A 14236-nucleotide genomic window follows, 5' to 3' on the forward strand; every position below is an offset into this window, starting at 1 on the left:
AGTTGTGCTTGCTCAGAAAGCAAGGAATAAATCTTTCTTTAACTGTCAAGGATAGTGTGTGGTTTAATTAGTCAGTGAATGAGGCACAGAGATAGCAGCACTGGGATCTTGTTAGGAATAAGGCTTTAACCTTGGCAGGGTTCATGGCAATGAGTTCATCCTGTAGAATTTCACGCCCTGTAACTGCAGGGTGTTTGAATAATGATGCTCATTTGGGAAAACAACTTCTACTTGTCTTCTCGAAACAGCTGCTTTGAAGTCAGCAGGCTGTAAACTCACACAGGAGCACCCCTGAGTTACTGCAGTGTCTTTGTGTCACTGGAGCTGTGAGGAAACCAGGCAGACATGTTCATATGATTGCCAGGACAATTGTAATCCTAAGGAATTGGAATAGTTTATGTTCCTGAGAACTTCTGCTAAGACCCCAACTGCTATTTCTGCTCCACAATAAGTGCCACTTACCCCATCACGGGAAAGGATCCTGCTGTTTTTTCCTCCGGACCAGGCGAGCAGGGTGCTGGATGCCAACAGCCAAGGACTAGCAACACCTCCTCCTGCATGCTCTGCCTTGTTGGCCTGCTGCATGCAGGAACTTCTCCAAGGCCTCCAGCTCTGCTGCTGCTGGGGGTGCAAACCAGCTTCGGGTGCAAAGCAGAGCCACCCTGGTGGCAGCTGAGATCCCCATGCAAGGACAGGCTGGCACCACGTGTGCCACCAGCCCCCCTCTCCCAGGGAGAGCTTTCCACCTTCCCCAAAGGTGGCTGCCAGCACAGCTGCCCCCTCCTTGCTGTGACGGGGGCAGCATCTGAGCCCAGCCCACACCAACCCACAGGCTTTTGAACAGTGCATGTGACGAGCAGCTGTAGGTGCTCTCTGATTATTTACAGGGATGGGATACATCCCCTGGACGTGTACTGTTTGTGCAAACCTGCAGGAAGCACACTTAGTATATATTACAAGGTTTTTTTTTTTTTTGACTGCATCAGGAAAGAGGCTGGTGTTAAGCCTGTTCAGATGGCAGGGGAACGTGATCTAGCAAGCTGAACATTTTCCTGTTATATCCTCGCTGGTGAGAAACATGATGAGATAAAATATAGCGATGTTATTTAAGTACACCTTAATTTGCCATATCATCTGAGAAATGCTCACACCTGGGTTTCTTTAATAGCTTTGGGGAGGATGGGCGCTGCTAAAGGCTTGGAGCCAAGTCGTCTGCTGCAAGCAGGGGCTGCCGAGCCCGAAGCCAGCTGTTTGTTCTGCCAACCTCGTTTCCCTGCCTCGTCCAAGTGACTGGCAGGCTTTTTAAAATCCAAGCACTCATTCCTCTTGATTCTCCTGCTTCATCTTTCTGGAAAAATATCAGTGTGGAGAGATGGATTTTTTTTTTCTCTTGCAAAATGAAACTGCTGTTTCATCAGCCAACCTTGCTGTGGAAAATACCATTAATCCATCCACTGTGTCCATAGGGAGAACCCTCCAAAATCCAGCATGCGCTTTCTTAATTTAGAACTGATGCTGGCTAAGCAAGATAACTCATGAGACAGATAAAGGTGTCATTCGTTGGCTCTGAGCCTACTTTGATGACACCAGTCTCAGTCTGAGCATGGTGATAAGAGGCTGGCATGGGGGGTGAACAGACACAGGAACCATCCCTTATCTGTCAGAACATGGCTGATGTCAGACTTTAAGAAAATCGATAATTTTAGAGGACTCCAAATGGCCAGTGTCCTTGTCACTGAAGGTACTTGAAATTTCTGAGCTTGATTATAGACATCAGAAAGAAAGAAGAGTGTTGTCTACCGTTAGAAATAAGAGAGCGAAGTGTGAAGGTTTAATGCCAGGACCCTCAGCCACCATCTCGCACCTCCTGAATATTTCCCATATTAAATGTGTCACCAAGGCACTGAAAAACCACCAGAAACAAACAAACAAATGAAGTAAACTGAAGAAGTGCAAAGAAAAATAAATGTGTATTTCATCTCATGAAGGTTAAATCATTAATCATTAATTCAGTATTTTTACTGAATGCAAATTTTCCATTCTGATGCTTTGAGGCTTAAATTAATGAGTGTGATTATTTAATTTTCCTCCATTTCCTTTCTGATTGCCACCGTCGCTGTTGTTTCTATCACACATATACAGTTTTGCAGCTGCCACAGTCACTCGTGTGAAGGTACACTCTGTGTCGTGCTCAGTGCTTCTGTGCAAAAGTCTGGGCTATGTTGCTCTTCCACAGTGCTAACGTAAAACCATCTCTGTCTGTGTCGTTCGGCTCCTAGCTGTTCCCTTAGAAAACTACAGGTCATTCCCTTGGCATCTGTCCCTATAAAATGTACATTGCACAAAGTCATGTTGGAAATGTACAGAGGAAATTACACATTCACCAAAAAAAAAAAAAAAAGAAAAAATTAAAAAAAAAAAGTCCGATTGCTATATTACAAGAGAAAGTGTGTACCATTCAATACATACAAAATGTCTGAAAATCGTACATAAGTACCAAAGGCATTATGAGAGATTCTTTGGAGATGAAACAAAAGTGCAAAAAAGCCAAGGCAACAGAGCAAATTAAAGGAAGCAAAGCAGCAGCTGCCTTTGCTTTCTAAAGGACAACCAAACTTCAGTGCTCAACTGAGCCTGAGATTTTTACGAGCGGGAGGCGAGGGCGTGCAGCACCTGTACTCACCCCAGGCGAGAACAGCCCATCCCAGCCCAAAATTCACCTCTTAGCTCATCATCAGGACGAGGGCACGAACCACTTCTAGCCCAGTTAAAGCCAAATGAGCCAGATCCTGCTATAAACTGGGATAGTATTAGAGAAACACACTCCTGCAGGGAGCATACTATTTGCTTAGTAAAAAAACAAACACATTCAGGACTTAAATGGCTCTTGTAATTGATAACTTTGGAACTAGAGATGAATTTCAGGCTAAAGCAAGAATCAGATTACCATTTTTTTGAGTGGCATTCAGCAGAATTTAACCCGAAAATTTAGCTCTTCCTGCTTATGTCAGATTTAGGTTAAACACCAAAGATAAGTTCTACCCAATCTTTTATCTATGAAAATAAGGGCAAAATTAAATCCTAGAGGGAGAATATTTTGATGAGGTTGATGAAACCTCAGTATAGGGGCAATCACAATCTTTTTTTTTCTCATAAACAAATGTATCAAAAGATTTTTATTTGCTTTTACCCACTCTCCCGCCACCAAAGAAAGAACTTTTCCCCTGTGCATCTTAGATGCAAAATTGTCTGCCTTAAGGCTTGTATGAGCACGTGTCTGTACACACCTACACATACAGCAATATGCACGTGCACGTGTGCAAACAGCATGCACGCTTTTGCAGCCAAAGTCGTGTTGTCCTTTTATCTTGCAGGTTATGGCAAACTGTGAACTTCATTCAACCTGTACAGAATTTACAGTTCAGATGAACAGCAATGAACAATATATAGAAATGCAGCAGTTAAGTATCTTAGGGCTGTGTGGTTTTGTTTTGCTCCGGTATTTTTTAGGTAACATTGCAGAAACGATCTTGTTGATTTTAGCTTCCTGGTCAAATCTGGTTAAAGAAGCATTCAAATGCAGTGCATTTCTTAACCAAACAGGATCTTCATTTTCTTCTTGTCCCAGATATGTTGAGTCACACCACTAAACAGGCAGGTAACACTTGGTTTGGTGTCTCTTCAACACACATAGGCTTATTTGTGTAAGGATACCTATCAGCAATTGGCATGTAATGTGCAATCTGTGTGCAGTATATGTGGATACTGTGCCAAAGTGACACCAAGCAAGATAAATTTCATAAATACAATGGCTATACTGGAGAAACAGGAGTATAGTTTTAGTGTACGGGGCATTGCTGTGTAAGAACAGTGGCACCCACCTATAGGAATAAAAGAATTCTTATTCTGATAAAAGAATAAAACATTTATGAGAATAATTTATTGAATCTCCTAAAGCATTTGATATAGCTTGCAGCAACTGCAACTATGTTTAAAATCTGCTCTTGAGTTAATTAATTACCAGCTGTATCTTGTTTTGTCTCCGTTGTTCCTGAAAGGTTCTCTACACAAGTATGTGATTCTTTGGAGGAAAAAAAAAATGAAGAAATTTCCTAATTCAGATTTTAGGGTAAGGGGTCAGGTAGTGGGGAACAGTAACCAGTGTAGAATGGTCCACGTCCTGCCTGCTGACAGGAGCAACTTCAGCTCCAGGAAGGTGCTGGACCAGTGTGGGTAGCCAGGCAGGACTTTAGAGATCTGTCACCAGCTTTGATGACTTTTTCAGGCTATCAGCAAGGACTGAACTCAATGTCTACAGAGATGTTAGAGGAATGAGCCCTCTGCATTCCCAGCTGTAAAAAATGCTCTTTGTGAGCATCACTGCATATGTGAAATACCGGGTCATGGTCACTGTGGGTTACAGTGAAATGCTGCTTCTACTAATGGGAAGTGCCAATGGCATGCTAAAATGTGGAGGGATTTTCTCATCTGGGCTTGCAAAGTTTGTGCCAGCCTTTTCTTGTGTGCAGAGGGAAGGAGGGAGCTTACCCCCCACGTCCACGGTCAGCAGTGTCAAATGGAGCTGAAATTCCAGGGGAGGCTTCACTGGCAGCATGACATTCAGCCCTAGTTTTGGGCCAGAACCATCCCAAACAGAGAGTTTGGCATGGTTTGTACCTGAAACCATTAGCCCTGCCCTAACATTATAGGCGTAGCTGCAGGTGAAATCTAGCCTGAGCTTGGCACTGAGTTTCTGAAAGCTTTGTAGTTGCAGTTAGCTCAAGTTTCTCAGGACTAGGCAAAGAGATGCTGCTTGAACAGTTAATCTGAGGCTGTATTTACAGAAATCAGGAGAAGGGAAGATGCTCTCAGGTTCACTGGCAGCTTTGGAAATAGCACAGCTTGGACTAGCTGCTTTCTGTGTCTCCTTCTCACCAAGCTAGAGTGTGGCAGGCAAAGCCACACGCGTGCACTGCTGAAGGAGACCAGGATCTGGAAGGCAGCTCTTGCTTCAGGGACCAAAAGCATCGACACTGTTAGTCTGTGAGCTCTTCTCTGAGATGCTCAACTCGGCATGAAAACCAGAACTCAACCCCCATCCCTACTTCATTGCAATTGTCTCTAGCCGAAGGGACAAACCCTTACAAGGTACTGTACAGAGGGGACAAACAGACCCCATCCATCCCTGTGCTGGAGGCTCCAGCAGAACAAACCAGGGATGTGTTGAGGCCGTGGTGGCTCAACAGGGAAGCAAATAAATTGCCAAGAACAAGCAAAACCATCATGCTAACAAGACATAAAGACTCTCAGGGGCAGCTAGATATGCCAGGCTAAAAGAAAGCCTCAGAGCAGAGTTCTGGCATTACATGTTCGCTTGTACATGGTCTGGACAAGGAAGGTGAGGACACAGGACCAGTGTCAAAACTAGATTGCAGCACAAGAGACACGAAAGACTGCCACAACAGCAATGTGGGCAAACCCTGAAGGCCTTGTGAGTCTGCAAACACAGCGGGGAGAAGAGTGGTAAAACTTTTATGGCAACAGGGAGACAGCTCAGTGCCTCTCCAGAAGGAGAGGAAGAGATGCTTCCATGAAGTATGGGTATGGCACAGCTGCAGGGTCACCGAGATCCCTGAGTGCTGTAGACAAGCATCGATAAAATCTCCAAAGAGGGTTTCCAAAGGCTGGGAGTCACATCCCCCTGCCCCTTGGACTGGGCTGTGGGCACAAATGCACACATACACCAGAGCTGGGTGCAGGCGAGAGAGCCCTACGGGAATTAGAAATATGGCAAGTCCCACAAACGTGGGATCAAATGGCATCTCGTAAATGAAGGCCAGGCCTCTGCCCTTGGCATTGCCTGCCTGGCTCTGCCTGCTCCTCCAGCCTCTTGAGAAAGGGTATCTGAGATGCTCTTCTTCTGAGGCATCTGGGAGGAAAGGAGCTTGATATGCACAGCCAAGGCAACTCACGTTATTTTCTTATTTTCTCCCCATGTACACATTTCAATGAACCACAGGCTCCAAACCTGTGTTTTTTACCCCTTATTAACAAGTAGAAGAAGTGGAGTTTGTGCATGCTGTATCAGAGGGACAGGACAATGATCGGTCGCAGCATGAAAGACACTTGGTATATCAGTGTTACCTACAGAAGCACCGCAGCACCCTACGGGATGGGTCTCTGGGAGGATGGCCTCTCCCCAAAGTGATACTTTTGGCAATGTGACTTCTTCAGGTACTACAGCAATCTGGGAGTGCAGATACAGCTGGAGCGTATTGCTGTCTACTCGTCTCAGGCTGCATGCAGTAGCAGGCAAAATTGAGAGTACAGTCAGTGAGATAGTCTGGAAAGCACATTCATACATTAAAAAGGACTCGGCTGCTCCTCCTGCAGCAGCCGCTCCTTGCTGCTACCTAAATTACAAGCGTGATTAATACTGTATCAAAACGTGTGTAATCCCTCTCCCTCTAGACACTAATATAAGGCAAGCAGTATTGTGTCACTGGGGCATCAAACACTAAGGATATACTAAAGAAGATTCCTATGCATTATAATTACCATTATTATTTAAAAAACCCTATTGTTATTGTTTAAAAAAAAAAAACAACCAACCCACAGCCTGCCCTAAGCAGCTTTTGCGCTGTGACGCAGAAAAGTTTGTGTGCTAAAAGCAAGAGTTTGCTTTTACACCCCCGTGCCACATCCCTCCACGTCGCAGCCTCAATGTTACGTGCAGGTGAAGGAGCTTTTGTATCTGATTTCCTTGTTCCTCATTCATGGAAAGGAAGCTGACCAAAACAGAAAACGCTGACCCAAAAGGGGGAGCGGGTGCAGGAGGATGAGGGCACGCGGTCGAGGCTCGGAGCACTGCTGGCACAAGGGGGAAAGGACGGAGGCGAGTGGCTCGCTCTACCTGAAGGCTCACACGAGCATGGATGGAGAAAGACTCAGCCTGCTCCTGGGCTTTGTAATGAGATCTCAATAAAATTCTCAACAATACTGGACTTTATACGGGATAACTCATTTATATTCCTAAGGAATTTCTTATTAAGGGAGTCCTGAAGCAAGCCAATATCATCTCCTGCTCTCCCGTAAGATGAATTTTTCACAAGGCCTTAGCAGTTGCTGTTCAGGCAAGAGGAAGCCTTTCTGGGTGAGAAACAAGAAAATCCTACTTCACACCACCATCTGAACACCCAGCTGGAGCCTGGCTGGCCCCGACGGGGTGGCTGCACCCCTGGTACCTGCTGGTTCAACCTAACCCTGGATTTCCTCCTCTGGCCTCTTCAGGACAGAAACTTCAGTTTCTCTTTTAATGCTTTATTTTGTTTTTAGCAATAATGTTGCTGTGATCATAATGGTCTGAGGATATAAGGGAAATGAGGTTTGCAGTAGCTCCCTCCTGAGAAAAATATGAGCAAATACATTTTTCCTTTCTCTTGGGTAACTGTTAGGAAGGGGAGCACTTGTATCTGCAGTGATACTCTGGCTTCTCAGGTAGATTATACAAACTTGTTCTAAAAATTCACATAATTTAAAATCTTAAAAATCAATTAAAAGTGTAAAAATAGACCTATTTATCTGTAAATAGCAATGGCCCTGCAGGATTTAATTGGATTTATTAAGCAGCGTTTGAAACAAAATACATTTTTAGAAAACCTGATCTATCGCATAGTCTGTGTAAAGAAAAGTAATGGCTTTCTGAGCTAACCAAGAGGTTTTTTTCCAATGAGTTCCTTGATATATCTGTTTTAAAAATTATTAATAAGAAAATGAGTCAACAAGGAAATTCACATACAAAATCTGCACTTGAGTAACATTAAAGTCTCTTCCCAAATGTTGGGAAATTTGACTTATGGCTAGTGCTTTGTTCTCATGTCTCAGGGTCACGTTATAAAAGGCCACCTGCACAGAGCTTGCAACATCTCCGGCCACATCTCCTCTTCAGAGACACGACCTCCTCAGACAACTTGAGCTCATGCTGGGACTTGAAGCACCCAAAAATTGACTGGGATTTCAGGTCCCGGTCTCAGGGGTTGCCCCATCCCACAGGTAGGGTAGTCTGTAGTATTTTACCCATACCTAGACTTTGGAAAAAAAAAAAAAAGAAGTCCAGAAGTTTTTTGGAGACCAGATCCTGGGCTCTGGTTCAAGGCCACAGCTTCACCTCCTGCATCTCAAAAGTAGGCTCTGTGCACACGTGGGCACCGGCATCCCTGGAGCACTTCAAGATGGCCTGCTGGAAATTTGGCCTTCACGTGTTCTTCAGCTCTCCTGTGTCCACACTTGGCATGGTCTAAAACTTGTTTTGGTCCTTCAGTGTCTGCCAGAAAATAGGCAACCAGACACGGCAGGAATAGGGGAGCAAAGACCAGCCCAAGAGAGGCTTAGCAGAAGGACAAAGTTGGCCTGCACATTGCTTTAAAGGCCTTTATCACTGGAACTGCCTTATTAGAGAAACATAAACAAACTGTTTTTCTTTTCTAAGCTAGTGTTTAAGACTTTTGTGGGGGAGATTATCACCAGGAGTGTGTGATATGGGCATGGGGAAATTGGACTGAAAGTGAAGACTTTGTAGGGAGTATTGGACTATGATTTAGAACAGGAATAAATGACTTCTGTTGATAAGGAGCAAAACCTTTAGTTAGAGCAGGCTCTGCTCCTATTCACACAGGCCCGAATTAATTCTGGTATAATTTAACCCAAAAATCCAGGTCAAGCCTTTTTGCCTGGATGAATAAGAAGTGGTGATTTATGGCACGGCTGTGGATGGAGGAGCGGGGGGTCAGAATTTCTTTGAAATTATGCCATGGATAAGGGTGCAATATTGCTTATCTCTTCCAAACAATTCTCAGTGAAATTTGTAGCAGCAGGATGCAATCTGTGCTGCACAGATATAAAACCCATTTTCTGTTATCATGTGGGACAAATCTAACACCTTTTAAAGCTAAAAGTTAGGAGATCTTTATAAACATTAGAGTAATAACGTATTTGAAGAGGAAAAACACAATTCTTCCTATGCAGTCCCTAAAGGAGGCAAAAGACTGACAGATTTCAGCATGTGGAAAATTTGGAGGACACGGTGGAACCGCTTCTCAGGACACACTGGTATTATATGCGTTCAAGGGTGTAACATCAGCTGGGCAAGAGAAAAGGGTTTTGCAGTAAGAACTGGAAAATGCACATTCAAAATAGAGCCAATAAAGCTTCAAATTTTGGACATGATGAAAATTATATCCCACAGATATTGTGCCTTCATGTCCTGTTGACTTTGCCTTTTATATTAAAGACAAGGCATTTACGTTTGTGGTAGTAGGATGGCACAACATCATCCTCATCCTCATCTGCAGCTTCTGCCTTTATATTGTACACTTCTGTGCCAAATTTCCAGCAGGCCTTAAAAAGTAGTTGCAAAAATATTAAAAAAATAAATAAAGAAAATAAAGAAAAGAAATAACAGATGTTTGTAATCTCTGATTTAGAGAAAATTCACAGCAAGCAGGCAGGCTGGACCAATGTTGATTTTTGTCTCACCCAGTGCCATTCCCATTCTTGTGGTCACTAGAAAAGACATGCCTCCGAGTCTGATGTGGGACCTGCTGACATTTCTTGTTCTGCCAGAAGGTATCTGATTTTGCAACATGCCAAGGGCAAATCTGCACAATTTACAGCCTTTTTGCTCTCAAAGATGAAAGGTTTTGGTACTGAAGACAAGGACATCTCTGGGTTCACTTTGCACAAAGAAATCCGGAGCCAAAGGGACTCTGGGAACTAAGTCAGAGAGGGAAAAACTGCAGAAAGAAAAGGATCAAGTTGGAAGGGAGGGAAATAGCAAGGCTGGCAATCAAAGTTCCCTCTAAGGAAAATGTTTTTCCCTTCTGAATGACAAAAAATGGCAGAAAAAATTGTGCAGAGCCTTTCCCCACTCCTCAATCCCATGTGAAGACCTGTGTGTTGGTCCTGAGCACTAGCAAAAGGATGGATTTACTTCCTGTCTGCAAGCTTTCATACTGCTCCCATACCTTCCCTAGGGCCAAAATAGTCCTGGGTCTCCCCTGGTTGCTGCCAAGCAAACAGGAGGAGAGAAGGCTGTGATTCTCCCTTCTGCCCAAAAAAGTTCAGCCTCTCAAAGGCCACGCAGAAATGAAGCTGTCACCCAAATATCCTTAACAAGCTCTTGGTACACACGGGAAAGATGAGGTTTGAAATCACAGATACAGCCCTGACTCCTGCAGAAAACACACATGGGATTTGGGCTGTAGGTGCACGGGAGGGTTCAGAGGCACAACACTGGCCATGGTGTCCCAGCCTTGGAGATGGATCCCACAACACACTTTGTCTGATCCATCCCCTTGCAAAAAATAAAAATATAAAATAAAATAAAATAAAATCTCTATCCATGTAAAGGATCACTTGGTGGCTTTGTTTTGGTCCCCAAAGCAACTCTGAACATCACTTTTCCCCTTGCCTTCCCCCAGCTGAATGCACGGCTGAGGTTCCTGATAGCAACACAATGGCCTTTCCAAGACAAACCAAACCAGCAAAATGGGACAGACTTGGATTGGCACAACTTGTGGGCACGCACAGAGAAGAGGCTTCCGAAAGATCACGAAGAAACGAAGAAGTACCTCTTAACTCAGCTTGAGGGATCCAAACAACCCAACAATGTCCAGAGGACACGGGTGTGCGATTCTTGGCAGGGCAGAAGAGGAAGGGGAAAATTTTCATGGGGCTTAGTGTGTGCAAAAGTGTTCAGGCACAATGCAAACTTTAAGAAAAGGGCCTAACTCTGGCCAACAGGGCTTCAAAAGGATGGAGTTCAGCACGCAACTCGCAGCAACACGGGGACCACAGCATCTTGCATATCCACCCTCTCCCTTCAGGCTGGTGCTGCTGTGACTCCAGCACAGCCCTGCTGGATGTGAGAATGGTTTCACACCACGGCAGCCCTCCAGAGGAGCTGTCTTTGATTTGCCTTTGCTTCCAAAGCACCTCCAGGTCATGTCAACAGGAGGAGAGATAATTAAATATAATACATGGTTTAAAATATAAAATCCCAGCCACATTGTCCTCTTTCTCTGTCTCATTTCTCTGCTCCTCTCTGGGTTTTCTCAGAAATATGTATGAAATATGAGCATGCAAGCTCTTATTTCTGAGTTTTTCCATTTCCTAAGCTGTTTGACAAGGACAGTTTCCAAACCATTCTGGTTCAGAACCTGTCCTGCTCTGAGGCCATGCCTTCTGATCATGCAAATACTCCAGCCCCCATCCCTCTCCACCAGGGGCCTACACAACATTTCCATGTATTATATTGGAATTATACCACCTGCCTGATGGTCAGTGAGGAACCACAGAGTAAAAACACCCCAGTAAATTTCATGCGACCTGAAGTCTAAGCCAGAAACAGACAAGTGTTCATTCCATGACTCCAAAATACCTAAAGGTGTCATCACCAGTGCCATGGGATGGCAATTCCCACATAACACTGGTCAGCCACCAGTCACTGCGACCTCCAAAAGCCCTGACCGGGTGATTCATTCCTCCCCTGCATCTCTGAAAATTCCCAAGAAATGCAAATTGCCTATCCTGCACCATGAAATTATTTCACCTAATGATCTCAGAAGGAGCGTATGAAAGAAATCCGGACTTCCCAGCTCCAGTTCGCTCGCCACCGTCACCTCTTCCACAACTGCAGGCTTGGACCTGCTCGTAACCCCCCCCAGAGTAAGCTGCAAGAAAGTCTCCGCCAGCTAAGGATGTCCTAGATGGAGGAAACCCTTAGCTGTCTATCTCCTTGAGAAGTTCGACGTGTGGACAGCCGGAGCGGGCAGCTGCCGGTGCTCAGACGTGGCTCGGCGGCTGCGAGGGGGTCTCACTGCCGGGGGGCTGACCAGCCCATGTCACTGAAGGGTCCCTCACCCGTGGCTGACCTGGGGGGAGGCCCGCAGGGCGTGCAGAGGTCAGAATCGGTGTCCGATTCCCCTTCTGCGATGTAGGGTCTGATTTTGGCCACGGCTGCATAGCACCCGTTGTTTAGGATGTCCAAATTCTCTTTGGACTGGGAAATGCTAAAGCCGCTGAAAGAGCGCTCCAGTTCCTCGTGGTCCACCGAGGGGATGGAGATGGAGGTGTCGCTGTCTCTCAGGGCACTCTCGTGGTGTTTGGTTGTAATGTCTTCGTTCCGCAGGTACTCCGCGCTCGCCCTGTGCCCGCCGCTGTAGGCCGACAAGGAGCGCTCGTGGGAGGGCGGCGGCGGGATGCGGACGAGCGAGCCGGGGTCTCCGACGGGCGAGGAGCCGTGGCTCTGCCGCTGGTAGGCCTGCTGCTGGCACGAGGTCGAGGGCGGGCACGTGTTGGTCGGGGCTGGCGGGGCCGAGAAGTTCTTCTGCCCCATGGAGCTGGTGGACCTGATGATCTTGATGATGCAGCCGTTCTTGTCGATGTGCTCCCTGCTGTCTTCGGGGCTGTGGTAGGGAGGCGCTGGGTCGGGTTCTTTGGAGCCGAAATAGGCCTCCGTCTCCGTTGGTGGGATGCCCATCCTCTGCATGTAAATGTTCACCAGGAAGTCCAGCTTCTTCTCCATCGACTGAACCTGCAAAACACCACAGATCCAGTGCTACGTTCTGCACGGAGGCTGAAGCAATTTAACAACCTGAGCATGAACAACTTCCAGTCCAAATGTGGGCCTGGACTTCACAGATGACCTCTGCCTACACTGACCTACACCAAACCAGCACTTTTCATAAATACACGTATTTAATTGTCCTGTTCTGAAACAACCGTTCATTCTCCACCTTGTCACAAGGTTTTCCTTAAGCTCCTGTAATCTTTTTGGCATGCGCCAAATTCCAGGAGAGCTGGAGGACACTCGCATCCTGCTGGTGGCTTTCAGCTCCTTACTGCATCTGGCACTTGCCTGGGCTCAGCTGGTCATGGGGATTGCTGAGCCTTTTTTTTTTTTTCTGGGAGGATTTTCATCTTCAACAAGGCTGGCAGCTGCAGCAGCCAGGCTCACGGACTCATTTGGAACATGTCTAACACAGTGGCGCTGTGCCATTTTCAAAAATAATGTAGACTTTTGGTAGACTCATCAAAAAAGAAAGTCAGTAAGGAACAGACTCCGAAGTGTCTAGATCTGCTTTGAATGTAGTACTGGGGTTTCTAAGACGTTTAGTGACCTTTCATAAAATCCATCTTGACTCCTCATTAAAATATCCTTAGCTCTTTTTGTGCATGTGTGTGTGTGTGTTTTTTTGGTTGTTGTTCTTGTGTTGGTTTTTTTTCCTTTTCTGGATGTTAATATTCCACAACAACAACAACAACAAACAAACAAACAAACAAAAAAACAGAAAAGCATCCAGAAAAAAAAAAAAAAAAAAAAAACAACAACCACAATAATCCCACAATGTATACCATGCCCCCTGATAAGAGCCCCTCTTGCCCCAATGTACCTGTTTTTCAACTTTTCCAAGCCTGCCCATCATGCTGGGGTCTTCGGGCATCTCTCCTTCAGCTGGCCCTTTGGTCCGATCCTTGTCAGTCATGGAGGATCCTCTCCCAACAATCTGGTCAACTCTACCGGGATCAGAAAATCCCCCCGCCCCCGGAAAAGGACTGGAGTCAGTCGGAGGCAGCAGGCGAGGGGAGCTCCGCTTGTCGCGCCTCCGGGGGACAAAGCAACAGCCTCTCTCCCCACTAGCACTCCAAATTACTCACAGACACGCGGTGGCACTGAAGTGTTAATTCAGATGCAAAATTCAGAGCGGTATTAGCGGAGTTTGGAATTATCCATTTCTGTTTATACAGATAAAATCTGGCACATTATGCACAGTAAATTTACCCACTGCAAAGAATTTCTATAACTGGCCTTCTTCCAAATCAATTAAGTTTTTATTTGCACTGAGGCTTTATTATCTTGGGGGAAGATCAAGTTTTCTGTCTAGCATATGTCAATGGGATTCTGTTCAGTGTTTGCAGCAGTTTCCTCTCCTCGATGCAAATGTAAGCGTGTAATTCCTGTGTCCGTGAAAATGAGCCACTTGCCCTAAGACCCAAACAAACAGGCGTGGTGCTAACTGTTTTAGTGCAATTATGTTGCGGCTGAATTTAGTCATAACCCACCAAACAGTACCAAACCATTTTCATCTCAATGCTATTGCAATTCACACCTGTATCATTAGACATTTTCTATTAGCAGGGCTCCAAGCTGCTAACAGCAGAGGATATTCTTGCAACA

General features: G+C 45.5%; 1 protein-coding gene across 3 annotated transcripts in view; it reads right to left on the bottom strand.

The window, feature by feature from the left end:
* Positions 1 to 11872: 11872 nt before the first annotated feature.
* Positions 11873 to 14236, bottom strand: part of KCNQ2 (potassium voltage-gated channel subfamily Q member 2) — a gene marked incomplete at both ends in the record, with an annotated part of 60693 nt that continues 58329 nt past the window's right edge. For all 3 annotated transcript variants that reach the window (XM_084296805.1, XM_084296807.1, XM_084296806.1), the window contains 2 exons: positions 11873 to 12592; positions 13452 to 13575. In XM_084296805.1, coding sequence (XP_084152931.1) covers positions 11873 to 12592; positions 13452 to 13575 — 844 coding nt within the window. The remainder of the gene's footprint in view (positions 12593 to 13451; positions 13576 to 14236) is intronic.

The sequence above is a fragment of the Netta rufina genome (assembly GCF_964035555.1).
Source record: "Netta rufina genome assembly, chromosome: 16".
NCBI lineage: Eukaryota > Metazoa > Chordata > Aves > Anseriformes > Anatidae > Netta > Netta rufina.